This window comes from Podospora pseudocomata, chromosome 7, assembly GCF_035222375.1.
Source record: "Podospora pseudocomata strain CBS 415.72m chromosome 7, whole genome shotgun sequence".
Taxonomy (NCBI): Eukaryota; Fungi; Ascomycota; class Sordariomycetes; order Sordariales; family Podosporaceae; genus Podospora; species Podospora pseudocomata.
In genome coordinates, this window is record NC_085891.1 from 3284972 (window position 1) to 3302127 (window position 17156).

A 17156-nucleotide genomic window follows, 5' to 3' on the forward strand; every position below is an offset into this window, starting at 1 on the left:
GCAAAGTTGAAGGTGTCAGATGTCGAGGTTGGACAGTTGTTCGTTGCTGGCTGGCGAGCACTGTACGGACACTTGGCGGAGCTCCCCAAGCTCCCGCTGCGGCCTGACATCACTCTGCGATGGCAACCCTAACCCTTGTCAGGGGGTACAACGTTGGTACGTATGCAGCAGCCAAAGAACAACTTATACGACCACGTCCGTTACCGTTGATTAAGGAAAATTCTCGAAGTCCGTAACCCCCGTAGGATTAACTAATATTCGATATATAACAGTGTGTTGGACTTTGGTGGCGGTGAAATGTTAACGGATCAGTATCGTACGGTAAGCCAATAGAGGTTGACATGTGCCCAACCATCATCGTTAAGTATTTTTACCAATCGTTCAACTCCTTCTGATGTTCAATCCATGTTGTAAGGTGTAGCTGGGTAAAACCTCTGTCATAGTATGGGATTTGTCTTCGGCGCCTTCCTTAAGGTACCAGCATCAACATACGAGTCCCCTACTTGATACCATCCGTAGTGCTAGAACCCACATGAGAAGTAGCCTTCGCCTCCTGCCGCTTATGTAGACCCCCCGAGCCGATCACCGTAGTGACCGTCACCCCTTTTTGACCGACATCACCGTCCCTATTCTCAACTCCCGACCGAAACTGGGAATTGTCAACACCAACCAAGGTGACACCACCCCCAATCTCAGGATCCCGCTGCTTGGTCTTGACCGCCCGATCGCCCCGCCTCTTCACCCAACTTTTGCCTGCCTTCAAACCGTCACTTGTACTCCTCACCGTGAGCCCCATGATCTCTTTGAAGCTATTCAGCAAATTCTGCCACCGTTGGTCACGAGTTCGTTTGTCAAGATTGAAAGCCAGGAACACCGATGGAATGATTAGGCCAACAGAAATCGAAACTGTTTTTCCAAGACGGTCAGCGAGTGTGCAGCGAGCCTAGCGACATGTTTCTATACGCACATATGATAATGAGGACGAATTTCAACGACAGGTTCCCGGTGTCGCCACGTGGAAATTCCTCAACCTCTATGGTCAAAAAGGAGGCCATGAATGATAGCGGAAGCTGTATTTCCGGTCAGCGAAGCTGCTCAAGTGCAAATAACTTCAGGTTACAAGGGGAAACTTACAAAGATAATGGTTGCAACAGTAAAGTACATGATCGTCTTGCCCTGCCTGTCATTCTCATCGTTGATCTTGTAGATTCCCCTCGTCAGCTGGAGGTTAGCCTGCTTGTGCTTCAAATCCAGCAGTTGTTCAATCTAAGCAGCAGTCATCTTATTAGTATAAGCTTCGCGAACAACAGGGAAGACAACCATGTTGACTTACCGCTTGGATAGCTCTTTCAGCAAACTTTTCCAGGCGCACGACCTCTGCAATGTTGCGAGTAACAACCTCCAGCATTGGCGAATGGTACTTCTGCCGATCCGAATCCTGTTCGATCCCTGCATTGTTGTAAATAATATCTGGGGTTCGTCTCCGGGAAGGCGAGCGGAACCCCCTAGAAGGCGGGTAGGGGTTGCCTCTTCTAAATGGGGGGCTGGAGCTTCGGCGTCTGAAAGGTGGGCTAACAGTGCGTCTCGAGAAAGCACGGCTGTCATCTCGTCTTCTGAATGGAGGTGGCGGCCCGAGGTTCCGCTCTTGCTCTAGGATCACGGTGTTTCTTTGCTCTTCAAAGTCTTCGAGAATATGATCTAGAGTCTCCACAATGTTCTTCTGTATATGGAAAATCGATGAGATGATGTGAAGCTCATCGCGAATGTCCTTGATTTTTCTCAAGTCTTCAATATCGGCTTTGATGTCAATCATGGCATTCAACTTCTTGGGAACCTCATCAAACTCGGCATGTGACGATAGAGCCTTTGATTCGCCTGCCTTGTTGTCAGACGAAGCGTCAGGCTGTTCCTCATCGGCGGTTGGAATGTTGTTTTGAAAAGACAGGAAGCGGTTGGTCTCATCCTCAGTCTGGTGGCACAGGTTTGTTAGAATGAGTCACAGTTAATGCCGGGGACAGTTTAAAGAGGGAGGCACACAATTTCACCAATTGATGTCCGATATATCTCGACAAACTGAACCAACTCATTCCGGTTACTCATAGGATCAAAGTATATCCGAGCACACTCTGCGACTATGATTTTTGCCAGTTCGTCAACCGATGCATCACCTTTCGCTGACTGCTCGCGAAATCGATCAAAAATATTAGATACCAGTGATGTCATAATCTTCGAGGTTTTTGTCGTCATCCTGTTGGATCGTTGTGGAAAGGCAGTGATGATGGTTCTCGGCGATTTCCCGCACTTTGGCAGCACCCACATCCATAGCTGGTCTACCATGGTAATTGTGGGTTTCAAATCCTCTGACTCTTTCGAGTGTAGGGTCTGTCGTCTTTCATTAAAGTACCTCAAAGAGGTCTGGTCCTGGTCACGTTTCTCCGTGTCCGCGAGCGTGTGGTAATAGAATTGGTCGAGCGTACGTCGACCATGCAGCGGGTGCTCTTCGTCGAGGTAGGCCCAATACAGCTTTTCGGTTCCGCAGAGACTCCTATCATCAAGTGCTGTTCGGACGAGGTTACGGCGATACTCTTTGGCGGCATCCTCGGTCGGAAATATCTTCTTCTTGGCTTCGGACTTTTTTACCAGGACGTCTTTGAGCTTTCGCTGTTCTTCTTCCTGCTCCCAATGCAAATACGGCATCTGTGGTCAGCTGGTTAGTTCACTGTGAACCATGCTATCTAAAGAGCAAGGAGATGGCAAGACTAGACGCCAACTACTCACAAAAAGGACCAAGCCTTGTTCAGTTGGATCTTCTTCGGCTGCGAGTGTCAAACCGGCTTAGTTAGCCCCTGTCGAAAGTCCCAGAGAATCTGTGTCTGAGGAATCGAGGCTTACGAAAGGCGAACGGACGACACGCCGGACGCATGAACCTTGCGTGGTACTGCCCATCTTGTGACTTGTGTTGATGCTGCTCCCACAACCTTGGTTTCAAAACAACATTGGCTCGCCAGCCCTCTCCAAAAGCCTCATAATGTTTCGCCATGAGCACCTGAGAGTTTCGGCACAGGGTTAGTCACCTAAGGTGAGGTTGTTTAATCTGTGTATTTGACGAACATACCTCAACCCATCGCATCTACGCATGTGAAACCGTTAGCATGGTTTCTATACGGTGAGCTGAAGTCAAACTCACGTTGTTGGCAGGAAGATGTGTCCAGACACACGCCATGTCTTCTCTGGAAGGTGGGCGCTTCCCCTGCAGGATTGACGCGACTGTCGGGGTGTGTATCTCGAGATTATCTTTCGAGTAATACAGAAGGGTTGCGCTGAACTCACTGTCAACCCGAGTAGTCATAGTTGATGGTTCACGCCAGAGAAATCCGGATGGATTCAGCTTCCCAAACATGGTCCTCAGAGTTCTTGTTTCCGATACCGAATCTTTCTGTATCCTCTCGTCGAGGTAGTCTTTGAGAAGCCTTCCCTTGTTGTCCTTGATGCCTGATTTTGCCCCATACAAGAGCAGCGTCTCGAATACAGGCAGATGTTGATTGTCAGCCGCATACCAGAGTGGTGTTTGTGACTTGTTGTCACGCGAGTTGATATCCACAGCCGCCTCATTTGTCGCCGAAGCACCCTTCTTGCTCCGACCATTATGACTATCCTCACCCGGGCCCTTCCAATCACGCCGAGCAAGCAGCATTTTGACAACTTCCAAGCGGCCCATTCCAGCGGCCCAGGAGAGTGGAGTTCTGCCGTCGACGTCTTTGCTGTCTGGCCTTACACTCTTGACACTCAGAAGATATCGGACGCAGTCTTCGTGCCCCCCTGCGGCAGCCCAAGAAAGCACCGTTCTCTTATTGTTGTCTTGGCTGTCCTCCTCTGCGCCCTTTCTTACCAAAAGCTGCATGACCTCCAAGAGACCGGTTTCTGCTGCATAAGAAAGTGGTGTCCGACCGGCTTTGTCCCGAGAGTCACGAGAAACCCCGAGGTCGAGAAGACTTCTGACCATCATTACCGTTTCGGTGGCGCTTGTGATTTTGTTTTGGGCCACCCAGTGCAAAGGGGTACGACCTTGGTCATCTGCCGTTCTGAAGTCGAGATTCGGCTTCTTACACAGCTTTTCCATCTCCAAAGAGTGTCCGTACTGGGCTACCCACGACACCAAGTTCCTGCCGTTCCCGTCCACGGCCTTGAGATACACCTCGTCGTCTGTGCTGTCCAGAGGGAAGATTGGAGATCTAGAACCAGAATATTCCTCTTCGTCACACGCATACCGCAGAGCTAGTTCTATCGCACGCACACGGGGCGTTTCCTTATTCCCAGGCGCAGGTTGCTCTCTCTCCTCATCGACAAAGGCTTTGATCATATTCAAGTTGTGAATACAGAATGATATCGCTGGCCTTCCATTAACATCGACCATGTAGATATCTGCCCCAGCTCTGATCAAAGCCTGGACGGCTTCTGGGCGATCATGATTAGCGGCCCAAAAAAGAGGCGACCCGCCGTAGCTGTTGGGAGCGTCGATCAGAGATGGGCCGGCCTTGATCAGGGCCTCTACAGTGCTGGCAGAACAACTACGGGCTGCGAAATGCAGAGCCGTGGCCATCTCGCCATCTCGGGCATCAACTTTGCTAACCGGGATAAGCTGTTCCACGACCTGATCACGCCCATTCGCTGCGGCCAACATGAGTGCCGTCATGTTGAACCTGCTGTCCGTCACTTCGGTATCTGCGCCATGCTCAAGAAGAATAGCAACGATTGAACTATGGCCACGCTCCGAGGCCAAGAGAAGCGGCGTCCTGCCATCCATATCTGGGGTGTCGACTAAACAACCGGCGGCAAACATCCGCTGCAGAGCTGCGGGTTCAACGCCGAAATATGCAGCGAGGTGGAAAGCCGTTGCGCCACGTTCGTCATTCCGGATTGTGAGGTCCGGCTTGAGGTCTTGGTGAATAAAGTCGTGCCACTTTTCTTCACAGTTGGTTGCTGCAATAGCAAAGGCAGTCAGGTTCCAGTCTCCGTTAGGAACTGGTGGGCGACATAGTCTGTAAGGGTCGGCGCCAGCGTCTATGAGGGCACATATATTTTCGATATGGCCGTTCTTTGCAGCCCAATACAGTGGTGTTTTGCCTTGTTCATCGGGAAATTCGAGTTGAGGGCCCCGTTCAAGCAGGAGCTGGATCATCGTGACATCGCCCTGTTTAGCAGCTTCGATAAGAGGTCTTGCCTCGGGTCCTCTGCCGTCGACATCAAAGCCGCCGTCGACCCTATCGAGCAACAATTTGGCCAATTCGGCTTTCCCCCGTTGGCAAGCATAGTATATCGCAGTGCGGCCTTCATCATCCTCCAAGAGAGGGTCCGCACCGGCCTCGAGCAATGCAGCAGCATTGGAAACTGCATTGCGAGAATACAGAGCCGCAAACATGAGCGGCGTCAGCCCATCGTCGTCGCGCACGTTAGAGTCCGAAGAAACGAAACGTTTGACATCCTCTGCCGAGCCATACTCGGTAGCCACAAACAGCATGCTCCTGCCGGCGCAGTACTTGTGTGAGATGTCTTCCTCTTTGATGTTGGCGAGGAGATACTCAATCACGTTGACGTATTCCTTGTTCATAGCCCAGAAGACTGGGCTGTTGCCGTCGACGTCCAGAATGTCCAAACGGGCGCCATGTTCATATAAAAGCTTGAAGACTTCCAAAAGACCCAGTTCGGCAGCCCACGATATGGCGGTTTGTCCATAGTACGCTTCATCTTTCACATTCACATCCTCTGCCTGATCCAGCAGCTCCTTGACCTTCTCAAAATCGTTTGCTTTGGCGGCTTCGATGAGCGGATGGGTTTTCTCTGTTTCATTGCCGCGATGCGGGCTCGCCATGGTGTAGTGATTTGGTAGGCAGTTCGTTTCGGGCGTGAAGTTGTCCAGTGGCAGGCTAGACAATGGTTCGCCAGCCTAGTGCCATCACGTTGCTGTGAGCAGGGAAAAAGCTGTTATACATGCCGCGCCTATTATGTCTGTCTTGGTTGAGAACATGTACAGGGGTCAGAAGTCTCGAAGGCCAGGAGAGGAGGCTGAGAAAAACCGTGTGTGTGGTACATCGTGCATGATGGCTGCAGGCAGCGCCACAAACGCTGTAATTGCGGCCCCAATGTTGCATAGGATGGTAGGATTCCAGCTAGTCGTACAGGTTAGCTCTTGTTAGATCTTGTCAAAAAAAACAGCTCGTTGGTCAAGGGGTCATGTTGCGACTCCAAATCGTGGGACTGGTTGTTGGAACTTGTGACATTGCCAAGGCGAGGCTCCGCGGAGGAGCAAGCCCGGATAGGAGGGATTTTGCATCCTTCCCGCGGTCCCGGCCTGTTGGGCATAACTGAGAAAGATCTTTGCATGGTGGCTGGTCGAGAGGTGGTGCAAACAAGCAATTGTTGGTAGCCCCTCATTATTCAAGCTTTCTGCAGTTGGTTAAACAAATGACAGGCAACGTGGTGATTTAGAGGGTGTCAAAATAACCTACCTCGATGGAGTCGAATTTTCGATTTGCTTTTTACACGACACAGAAAAGGATCAAGAAGCCATCCACTTTTGGTGTTTGAGTTAAAGGTCACCACTTGGGTCGGATAGGTCGTTGGGTGATATCGGGTTAGGGTTCTATGAGGTCTCGGACAAGATAAGAGATAACGATAATCATTCGGGAGATCTAGCATCAAGCAAGAGCGCATGTGTAACACACCAGGCAGGTTCGAACGTTTTGAGAGATCTTTTCCCCGCCCGTCATATATTCTCTGTTCCAAATTTCATGATCTTCTAGAAGATGCATGACTGAGACTTTCTGCATCAGTCGTCCAACATGAAGTCTGCCGTGCCTCGAGCCCTTCGCAACGCTCGCCGTATCTTCCCAAGAGCTTCCTCCACCAGGAGCTCGAGCTTAAGCTCATTACCAAGACTTGGAAACAACCGTTTGAGTGGCACCACCACTTTGACATCACAACACCGTAACTTTTCTGCTACAACGGGGTTACGAGATATTGATGAGGATAAAGATCGAAAATGGTCAACTCCTCTTGCCAAGCAGCTGGCAGCTGCCATTGAGGTGAGCTCTCACTCATGTACCTATCTCATGCTCATACTCATAATATCACTAGTTGACTGGACCAATTCCCCTCGCCAGTTTTATGCGCATGTGTTTGACTTCTGATATCGGAGGTTATTACACTGGAGCCATTGAGAAAGACCGGGATCAGTTTGGCTTAAAGGGTGACTTTGTCACATCACCAGAAATCTCCCAAGTATTTGGCGAGCTCATTGGTGTATGGTTCCTGACGGAATGGCTAGCTCAGGGACGCCAGAGTCGGGGCGTCGAGTTAATTGAAGTTGGGCCAGGACGTGGCACTCTCATGGATGATGTTCTTAGGGTATGTACAACTATGTCTCCTGAATTGAGGTCATAGCTAACAACTGGTAGACAATACAAAGCTTCCCAGCCATGGCCAATAGCATAGACGCCATCTACATGGTTGAGGCCAGTCCCGAGCTCAGAATGGCTCAAAAGAACCTTCTCTGCGGCGAAGATGCCCCCATGACCGAGTCCAAGGTTGGCTATCACAGCGTATGCAAATACAACGCCCTGCCCATCGTGTGGACTGAGACCATCAAGTCAATTCCTACTGGTAAGTGACTTCCACTCCTCATCTACACTGCTCAAACCTAACATTCAATAGCCCCCCAAAAAATGCCCTTCATCGTCGCCCACGAATTCTTCGACGCCCTTCCCATCCACGCTTTCGAACTCGTCTCCATCCCCGCCTCCAAATCAGAAGCTCCCTCCTCAACAGACAACTCCTCCCCCTCCAGCAAGACCACCACCCCAACCCTCCAATGGCGCGAAATGCTCGTCTCCCCCACACCCCCCGGCTCAACCCACGAATCCCTCAAGACACCAGCCACCCAATCCAGGGAGACACCACCCCCTGACTTCCAACTCACTCGTGCGACCTCCTCCACCCGTCACTCCCTCTACCTCCCCGAATCCTCCCCCCGCTTCCGCGCTCTCAAATCCACCGTCGGCCCCGGCGCCCTCCTAGAAGTCTGCCCCGATGCCTCCCTCTACGCAAGCGACTTTGCAGCCCGGATAGGCGGCTCCCCCCAGCACCCAAAACCCAAACCCTCCGGCGCAGCTCTTATTCTTGATTACGGGCCCGGAGATGGAACCATCCCCACCAACTCCCTCCGTGGCATCCGCAAACATAGGCGTGTCTCCCCTTTTGCCGAGCCCGGACTTACTGATTTGTCAGTTGATGTCGATTTTGCGGGCATTGCGGAGTCGGCTACGAAAGCGAGTGAAGGGGTGGAGGTTCACGGACCTGTTGCTCAGGGGGATTTCTTGGAGTTGATGGGGATTAGGGAACGGGCTGAGGTGCTGGCTAAGAGGGCGGTGAAGGAGGAGAAGGGGAGGGCGGTGGAGAAGGCTTGGAGGAGGTTGGTTGATAGGGGGCCCGGGGGGATGGGGAAGGTTTATCAGGCTTTGGCGATATTGCCAGAGAATGGGGGGAGGAGGAGGCCGGTTGGGTTTGGGGGGGATGTGGTGCAGTGAGGGATTGGGGGTGTGTGGAAGATGGGGGGTGTTGTGGGGGGGAGGTGGTGTAAGAGTATACGAGAGATTATTCAATGCGTATTTGACCGGTGTGAACAATGGAATCAAGACAGAAAAGTAGGAACAGCTAACAACTGCGAAGTTGCTCCTTCTTTCTAAATGGTCAACCAGACCGGCATGTTGCTCCCAGAAAGTGGGAGAAAATTACCGAAAAAAAGCATCCCCAGAAATCGAACTGAAAGCGAAGGGAGTAACCCAAACACCACCAGAGTGGTCTGAAAAGCTGCCGAAGCTGCCATTGCTTCAAGTTTATCAGCTACTTCGCTGGCAGGAAGGTGCAGAGGAGCAGTATATAAGGTGTGTATTATTTCATAACAATAAAAAGGCAACGCCTAGTGATAAACTACAAAATCATCAAAGCCAAAGCAAGACAACGCCATCCGCCTATGCCAGACTATTACTATGGAACCCATCAAACCAGAAAAGACGTGACAGATCCATAAGCAGTGATCCCTCCACCAGCCACTCCCTCAATTGGCCACAAACCCCAACTTCCCAAACAAAGCATCCATCGCCACCCACTGCCTCCCACACTTATCCAGATACCTATCCACCACCCCCTTCACAGTCCCAAACCGAACCCTATTATGCTCCGCCATGACCATCACCCTCTCCCTCGTCTCCCCAGTCACCACCTCCCCCGTCTCACCCCCCGTCGCCCTGCTCGTAGCCTTCTCCTTGGCCTTGTCAACATCAAACAACGAAGCAAAATACACGAGCTGGTTATACATATCCCTCTCCCCAAACTCCCACCTCATCCTCCCCATGCAGTCCCTCCCCAGCCCCTTCGGCCCAAGACACCGGTCCCCATAGACTGACATCTGTCTAGTTCGGTTGCCACAATCCGCATCCCCGCAGACAAGCCACCCCTCATAATACCGCGACGTCTGCTCCCTCACCTGCGCCTCCACCTGCGCAACAATAGAGAGTGTAGACAGCGTAGCCGAACAAGAAGGGCAGGCAAGCCCCTTCGGCGTAACCATCTCCACCGACCCCAACAACCCCTCAAACGCAGCCGTCCCCTTACACGCCCTACACCTCAACAAAAGCCGTTTACAATTCGCAAACCGAACCTGATCCGGAATCTGCGACTCCAGCGGGTGAATCTCCAGATCCTGTCCCCCCGCAGAACCACTCCCAGAGTTGGAGTTGTTGTTCGCAAACCTCCTCGGGTCCAACCCAAGATTCTCCGCCAACTGACTTGTAGAAGTCCCGGTGATATTCGCGCAAAGACGCTCAACCGGAGGAAAGATCTGCTTCCCAATATACCACTCCACATCCGGGCTCAGCTCCGACCCAGCCTTTAGCACGTCCTGGGGTGTGTACGCCCGCTTGGCAAAGTGCTCCGAGGATTGCTTCACGTCGCCGGTAATGATGTACGACACCACATCCCCCTTCCGCATCGTCTTTCCCCTCGCCATCTCCCGCAGCGCGACCTGGATCTGGGGCATCGTATCCCCGTTCTGGCCGTACTCGGTAGGCGACTTGCCCAGCTGGGTGAGGATGATGTACTTTGGGATCTGAACCTTCCCCTCGCGCATCTTGGACGAGATTTCGCGGAGGTAATCATGGATTTTCTGCACCGAGTCCTCAATGTCATTGCCTGACAAGATCTCATCCAGAAGTTTCTTGGAGATCTCCCTCGACAGAGGACAGTACTCGCGGCGCTTCATGTCCAGACCCTTGATCTCCATCTTCTCGACATACTTCCCGTCCGTCTCCACCAGGTTGACAGCGGCGTACTTTTTCTTGGCTTGGAGGAGGATGCGCCGGAAGATGTTGTCAATGTCGATTTCGAGCTTCTTGTAGCTGCCGTTGACGGCCGCTTTGAACTCGCGGCCGACGCGAAGGGCGTCGGCGACGTTGTCGACGTTGGCGTTGATCATGACCGAGTCGGTGTCGCCGTAGATGACTTGGAGCTGCATGCTCTCGGCGAGGTCCTTGGTGCTGCGGAGAACCTCGCGGCCCTTGAAGGTGGTGAGGACGGCGAGGGGTCGGGCGTAGAAGCGGGATTTGGTGTATCCCAGACAGCCGTACATGGAGTTGGCTGTTAGCTTCAGGGCGAGCTGCTTGATGTCCCATGTTGCAAGTTGTTCGGGGGTGGCGGTCTTGTCCTTCATTAGGCTCTTGACTTGCCTACGGCGGTCGACGAGGGTGGCGATGAGTCTGGGGAGAACACCGAGGTCCTGTTTCTCAGGGACCTGTGGCACGCCATCTTCCTCGGACTATGTTCATGTTAGTAAAGGCACCCAAAAGGGGGGCTGTTGTCAACTCACCAAAAACGTTCGATCAACAGTAGTGAAGCAGATGTTGTACTCCTGAATAATGGAGGGATACAGCGAGTTGAAGTCCATGACAAGAACAAACTTGTCATACAGACCCTTCTCGGGCTCGAAAACGAGACCACCCTTGTACTTGTCCTTCTTCTTGCCAGCATCGCCACCGTCTTCCTCATCCTCAGGCCGAGCACGACCCTTGAAAGGCTCCTTGTCTGGGCAGATATACTTGTTCCGATGGAACTCATGCAGCAGAATGTACTCGTTGCGCTCAGCACGGGTACCCGTCAGCGTCCTGGCCCAAGAATTACCAGCAAGGTTGGTAAGAACCTTGGTCAACGGCAAAATCTGAGTTCGGAGAGCCAAAGCAGCAACGTAGTACGTATCAATCTCAGCATGCGAGATGTAGTCCATAAGGCCGTCTTTCGTCACAGCCAAGCTCTTGAGCGCTGCTTCATTGTCGAGATCCCTGCGAGGAACGTCGGTAGGCAGGTACAGATTGCACATTTCCGTCAAGCTCCAGGATTGACACTTCATCATGACTGATTTGCCGGCGTCGTTGGCAAGATCGCAGAGCAGTCGTCCAGACATGATCTGGCGCTCGGCGAATACGTTGCCGCCAACCTTGCCCATCGATGCCGGCCATTGGCTTCTTCTCAGCCTTCCCAGACGAGACCACTGGTGAGTCTTCTTCTCGTGAAGGCGGTTAAGTAGAATGCTGTAGTCCACGCCCTCTAGTTGATGACCCATGATGACATCTGGATCCACCACATCCACCTGCGCTAAGAAGAAAGACAACATGGCTGACTCCTCCTTCACGAGCTTGATGAGCCCTCTCTTGCGCTCCTTGGCCATCGTTTCAAAGCCCAAGGGGAAAGCAGTACCCTGGGGCCGAACAACAGTAAATGTTCGACATGGCAGCTTGTCGGCAGGTGTGGTGTCACTAAGAGAGACATCCTCGTAGATTCTCGCGCTAATGGCAAGAATCTCTTGCTTGTTGGCCTTGGCGTTGAAGATGGTGCGCAGGGCAATGCTCATGAGAGTCAATGGAGGCGCTTCCACATTCTCGCTGTCCTTGAAGGGCGCGACCATGTTGGGATGATCCACCAAGACTTCCAAACGGCAGTGAGACGAGTTCTTCAGCGCACCGAAATCGGCATCTTCAATCTTCAACCAGCAAGGGCCCTTGATGTTCTTCCACAGGACAAATTGCTCAAACAGAGCTGTGTTGGTGCCAAAAACATGTGAAAAGGTCTCCCCGGTAGTGTTCATGTCGATGGGGGCCTTGGTGTAGGGGTAGAGAAGCTTGAGGTACTGACCCTCTTGCGGGACGTCGGGAAGTTCAAAGGCGTACTTTCGAGTGCAAGCCTTGATCTTGTACATGCCAACATTCTTCTTGGTCATGATGGCGTCGACCTCGTTGTAGACATCCATCATTTCAACCTCTTCTCCAGTATCGACCTTGCCCTGAACACGGGTCTTGCGGGGCAAGAAATACAGCTTGCGCAAGATGTTGTCAATCTTGACAAAGCAACTGACATGGTGATTGGTCTTCTTGTTGAGTACCTTTCCAAAAAGACAGAGACTCCCGTTGACTTCTGTGTAGTCGGTCCAGAAAAGGTTGAGACTGCCATCTTCCTCGATAGCATCCTTGTAGTCGATCTTGCCTATCCCTCTGGCCTCGGCCTGCGAGCTTCCAACGACGTTTAATTTTTGGTTTAGGCCGTTCCAAGAGGAGGCGTCAATGGCAGGCTCGGCAGCCTTCATAGGAGACGATGTAATAGCGGCGCTGGGCAGAGGCTCCGCCTTGATAATCTTTTTGACCGGACGAGAAGCAGAGATGTTGACGCTAGCAGCAGTTACCGCGCCAGTATAAGCAACCTCCATCATATCTTCGTCCTCTTCCTCCTCTTCTATGACAGCCTTTGGTTGCACTCTCCGTTGCGCAACCTTTGCAGCAGGGGAAGATGGCAACGGAGGATCGCTCATCATGACATCCGGAGCTGCTGCTGGCTCGTCCTCGGCAGGAGGCAAGAAGTTGTCCTCACCCATATCATAGTCGGGGGATGGTGAAGAAAGCCTGTCATCGATCACCTTCTTCTTCTTGGGGGCCGGTTGACGAGCTTCTCGTGCTGGAGAAAGGGCGCGGGTCGTTCTCCTTTCGGCTGAGCGGTCTCTCTTCTTGGATGATCTCACGACGGGGGCGGGAACATTGGCGTCAACCTCTCCGAGGAGGTCGGCAAGGAATTTGTCGTCATCTTCTGTCTTAACGACTTTGGGTTTGGGCTGTCTCTTGGTGGCGCCTTTGGTGAAGTATTCGGTAATATTTCGATCATTGGCGTCCCGTTTCGCCTTTTCCTCGTCTCGCTGTTTCTTGGCTGAAGTTGTAGCTAGATTAGCCAACGGTCTTTGATGGGCCCAAATCCAGAAGAAGATAGAACATACATTTACGCTCCTTTCGTTCTTCAACTCCATCCTCGCTTTCCGAGTCACAGGCAGCTGGTATGCGATCCCACTCCTCTCGGCCATCATCCGCATAGCCCTCCCCGTTGTCGTCAACAACGAAATCGTCCTCGTTAAGACGTTGGCGCACAATCTTCTTGTATTGGTTCTCGTCGACCTCCTCGTACAAATCTTCCACCTCTTCGACCTCGTATGTGTCGAACTTCTTTTTGCCGGACTCTCGAAGGGCGCGCAGTTCGGCGAACTTGTCCCGCTTGCTCCCTGCTCTCGACATGGCTGGTAGGTTGTGTTGTTTTCCGAACTACAGGAAAATGGATAGAGATTGGGGACTCTGTTGGTTGTCCTAGACAGGAAGCGGCGGTGGGCAATGCTGGATGCTGTCACGAGGGTGGGCTTCAACTTTTGTCCATTAATTGGTCGCTGGTGTTAAAGTGGGTTGGACGCGCCTTTTCGTGTGTCGCGTCTCGAGGCGCGTACCCCTGTTTGATTGGTGACAAGGGTCACTCAGCAACAAAGCTGGGATCAAACCGCCAAATTCAACGTCACTTACACCAAAGACAGCAACATATGTGTGCCGTGTTCAACCACAACTTGCTATACTTACGTGAAGTTTTTCAGGATGGTATATTCATGTAGATTGCAGTTTCCTGAGTAACTTGAAGCCTCAATAACCAGAAGATCATGACATGGGTCCATGGTGATAGGACAATACCTTCAAGCTCGCGGTAGTTATATGTAGAGCTCTAGTGCACAAGCCTATCAGGTATTGTGTTCTGTTTTCTCTCTTTCAAAAGAGATTCATAACTCTCTTCTAAGCTTCTTTCACTTCCAAAAACCACAAGCATCCTGCTGTTCGAACTTCGAACTCTTGCACGACATTGATTATGGGGTGCAAGCCCAGTGCCGATCTATGGCCCCACCCGCACCCGTCTAGCTGGCCTTGGCAATCCCGCCCGCCAAAGATTGACGCAAGTGGGCTGGACGGATAAAAAAAAATATGGACATCGAGGACCCGATAAGCCAGCACAGCTCAACCATCAGCCAACCCCCAACCTCGAGGGACCTTTGATCGATTGACCGAGTACTCTTGTCAAACTACCGGCCGAAACAAATTATCACGAAAATCTGTACGGCACAGGAACTCCAAGGATCGCTTTGCGCCAGAGTGTCAAGGAGCCAACGGGAGAGGACTTGGACGGAGTTATCAAACAAAGTAAAGTGCTGCGCATTGCGCACTAGATACCGCAGTCATGTTCGTCTGTCGATCATGCATCATCAACATGGGCGGGATGCGCCCCCCAATACTGCTCGAATCAAGGCTCTTGCGCCCTCTGCAACTAGCCATCCGCAACCCCAGTTCTGCCCGCCGCAAATATTCAATACACAAGTCCCTCGCCGAAGCGTATGGCGTCAATCGAAGAGACCTGGAAAAAGGGTTGGAGCAGGTCAAGGGCTGGATAGGGGTGGATGTGCCAGCAGAGATGGTTCTTGACCAGAACGAGATCCGAGCAGCGTTAGGAGAGGATGGCAGGCGGAACGGGCCCTACGTGCGAGAAAAAGAGAAGCAGGCTCTCCGACGACCGAAGAAGCTCAAAATGCGGGAGGCCATGAGATCCAATGCCGAATGGGAAACGAGTTCCGAACCGCCTCAGTCCAGCGTTCTTACAACCGAGGATATTGAGGAGGCGTTGAAGCAGGCGCAAGAATCAGAGGAACCAAAAGTTGCCAGTACGCCCGAGGAATCATTCCGAAATTCGTACCCGAGCAACAAGGAGCTCACGGATACTGGATCTGAAGAATTGCCCAGTCAACAATTGCTCAAGGTTAAAAAGGTCGCCAAGAAGCATCTCCAGTACCTCAAAGACCCCCTTCACATCGGCAACCACGTCAAGAAAGCACTCGCTGCCGGCAACTGGGACGAGGCCCTCATGATGACCCGTATGGCCTCGGTGGATACCAAGGTTGAGGTGTCCTGGAACCACCTGATCGACTATCAACTGGACAAGGGGCGCCTCCAGGCTGCCATCAAGACTTTCAATGAAATGAAAAAGCGAGGACAAAGGCCAAACGCAAGAACATACACTGTTCTTTTCAGAGGCTGTGCTGCCTCGGCGCATCCCAAGACAGCAGTGGCCGAAGCCACAAAGATCTACCGCTCCATGCTCAGCAAACACCAAGTCGGAGGCATGACACTCGAGCCGACAACCATTCACATGAATGCGGTCCTTGACGTCTGCGGGCGAGCAAACGATCTCGACAGCATGTTTCAAATTCTTGAAACCGCCAATAACGGTTTGAGAAGCCCCGACTCGATCACGTTTACCATCGTGTTGAACGCCCTGAGATTCGAGGTCAAATCACACACATACAAGTTTTCCGAGTTTTCGGATGCCCAGATCAGACGAAATGTGGAGCAGTCCATCCAGAAAGCGAGAGTAGTCTGGGAGGACGTGGTGGCGAGATGGAGAAGCGGCAGGCTCATCATGGATGAGCAGCTGGTGTTGGCCATGAGCCAAGTTTTGTTGCCGGGTGACAAGAAGGAGAAGGGGAGCATTTTTGATCTCTTGAAACAGACCATGTTGCTCCCGGTGCCAGATTCCATCAGCAGGAAGCTTCGTCGGGCAACACAAGCGCGAGAGCAAAGGGCGGCAGAGCAAGCAGCACGGGAGCAAGAGGAGGAGGGTTTGGAGGAAGAAGAGGTTGACGAAGTTGGAAAGGCCCCTCCCCCGCCCGCCTTGAGGGCAGGTCTTGCCAGGACAGGACCGGCTGCCACGATTCAATACGCCAACCCGGGACGACAAACGTTGACATTGGTCATGGAGGTTCTTTCTGATCTGAAGCAGACAGCGATTGCGCCAAAGTACTGGGAGTATATGACTGAGATGCTCGAGATCGAGCCCGATCACATCAACTACAACACATACCTCAAGTGCTTGCGAGTTGGTCATGCATCAGGTGAGGTGGCCAAAATCATTGCCTCTTACCCTCCGAGTATGCTCAACCGAGTGACTTTCCGTCTCGGTATGAACTCGTGCGTCAACGACCGGAACAACACCAACGTCTTTGACAACGGAACGAAAATCATCGACATCATGCTCAAGGAGCTGAAGAAGCCCGATCTTTTGACCATGCGTCTGTACCTGCACTTGGCGCGTATCGCCAAGACCAAGTTCCGAAAGCAGGATATTGAGACCAGATATCAGTACGGAGAGCAGATTAGCAACACCATCCTCCGGCTTTTCCCAGTGTTGAACACACACGCGAGGACCCTGGCCTGGTCGGAGGAGCCGACAAAGTCTCCGCTGGAAGCGCTCGAAGCCAACAAGGAAGAGGTAAAGGAGGCGATGGCTACTGCACGGCATATGATCTCGGCCATTGATGTGGCTTGTCATGAGAGGCTTGTGAGACCGGCGGTGGCGAAGCAGCTTATGGGGAAGAGGAGGAGTCTCAGTATTATGATTGAAGGGTTTTTGGAGAGGTTATATCCAGAGAGGCGAGCAGGGCGGCAGAACCCAAGCCCAGATCTGAAGGATGAAGACTGGGTAAAGAATGCGAGTACTGATGAGATCACGGAGGATGTAAAGGAGAATTGGAGGTGGGAATAAGTAAGGGGTTGTGAGAGGCTCGTGGTGTCTCTGTGTATAGTTAGCAAACATACGGATGTACGATGTTGGCGTATAAGACTATTTGCTGCAAGTATCTCGATGGACTAATCTAATCAACCGAGATGTCTTTGAACCAAGAATTGCAGTTTGGTGCTCTGAAGCATGTTACC

The 17156-nt window shown here is 52.1% G+C and overlaps 4 protein-coding genes across 4 annotated transcripts; 2 read left to right on the forward strand and 2 right to left on the reverse strand.

Moving 5' to 3' along the window:
• Positions 1-286: 286 nt before the first annotated feature.
• QC762_710930 (uncharacterized protein) lies at positions 287-6534 on the reverse strand. Its single transcript, XM_062893943.1, has 10 exons — positions 6507-6534; positions 3188-6444; positions 3116-3130; positions 2893-3046; positions 2779-2816; positions 2038-2697; positions 1334-1969; positions 1135-1266; positions 968-1070; positions 287-906 (listed from the first exon to the last, which is right to left on the reverse strand). The coding sequence occupies exons 2-10, from the start codon at positions 5867-5869 to the stop codon at positions 500-502; spliced, it is 4827 nt and encodes a 1608-aa protein (XP_062739797.1). The 5' UTR covers positions 5870-6444; positions 6507-6534; the 3' UTR covers positions 287-499.
• Positions 6535-6569: 35 nt separating this feature from the next.
• Positions 6570-8868, forward strand: QC762_710940 (uncharacterized protein). Its single transcript, XM_062893944.1, has 4 exons — positions 6570-7082; positions 7135-7404; positions 7455-7659; positions 7711-8868. The coding sequence occupies exons 1-4, from the start codon at positions 6840-6842 to the stop codon at positions 8580-8582; spliced, it is 1590 nt and encodes a 529-aa protein (XP_062739798.1). The 5' UTR covers positions 6570-6839; the 3' UTR covers positions 8583-8868.
• On the reverse strand, positions 8620-13797 carry POL1 (DNA-directed DNA polymerase alpha catalytic subunit pol1). The gene is made up of 3 exons (XM_062893945.1): positions 13364-13797; positions 10919-13296; positions 8620-10867 (listed from the first exon to the last, which is right to left on the reverse strand). The coding sequence occupies exons 1-3, from the start codon at positions 13653-13655 to the stop codon at positions 9113-9115; spliced, it is 4425 nt and encodes a 1474-aa protein (XP_062739799.1). The 5' UTR covers positions 13656-13797; the 3' UTR covers positions 8620-9112.
• Positions 13798-14631: 834 nt separating this feature from the next.
• Positions 14632-16986, forward strand: QC762_710960 (uncharacterized protein; the record flags this gene model as incomplete). Its single annotated transcript, XM_062893946.1, has 1 exon — positions 14632-16986. One exon carries the CDS (start codon positions 14632-14634, stop codon positions 16984-16986), a length of 2355 nt encoding a protein of 784 aa, XP_062739800.1.
• Positions 16987-17156: the final 170 nt, after the last annotated feature.

Coding starts and splice junctions, on each gene's coding strand:
- QC762_710930 (XM_062893943.1), bottom strand. CDS start 5,869: ATGGCGAGCCCGCATCGCGGCAATGAAACAGAGAAAACCCATCCGCTC. Junction 2,817..2,892: donor GTGTCGTCCGTTCGCCTTTC/GTAAGCCTCGAT, acceptor TGACACTCGCAG/CCGAAGAAGATCCAACTGAA. Junction 907..967: donor ATTCGTCCTCATTATCATAT/GTGCGTATAGAA, acceptor TTGGAAAAACAG/TTTCGATTTCTGTTGGCCTA.
- QC762_710940 (XM_062893944.1), top strand. CDS start 6,840: ATGAAGTCTGCCGTGCCTCGAGCCCTTCGCAACGCTCGCCGTATCTTC. Junction 7,083..7,134: donor AGCTGGCAGCTGCCATTGAG/GTGAGCTCTCAC, acceptor TAATATCACTAG/TTGACTGGACCAATTCCCCT. Junction 7,405..7,454: donor TCATGGATGATGTTCTTAGG/GTATGTACAACT, acceptor AACAACTGGTAG/ACAATACAAAGCTTCCCAGC.
- POL1 (XM_062893945.1), bottom strand. CDS start 13,655: ATGTCGAGAGCAGGGAGCAAGCGGGACAAGTTCGCCGAACTGCGCGCC. Junction 13,297..13,363: donor AGAACGAAAGGAGCGTAAAT/GTATGTTCTATC, acceptor CTACAACTTCAG/CCAAGAAACAGCGAGACGAG. Junction 10,868..10,918: donor CTGTTGATCGAACGTTTTTG/GTGAGTTGACAA, acceptor ACATGAACATAG/TCCGAGGAAGATGGCGTGCC.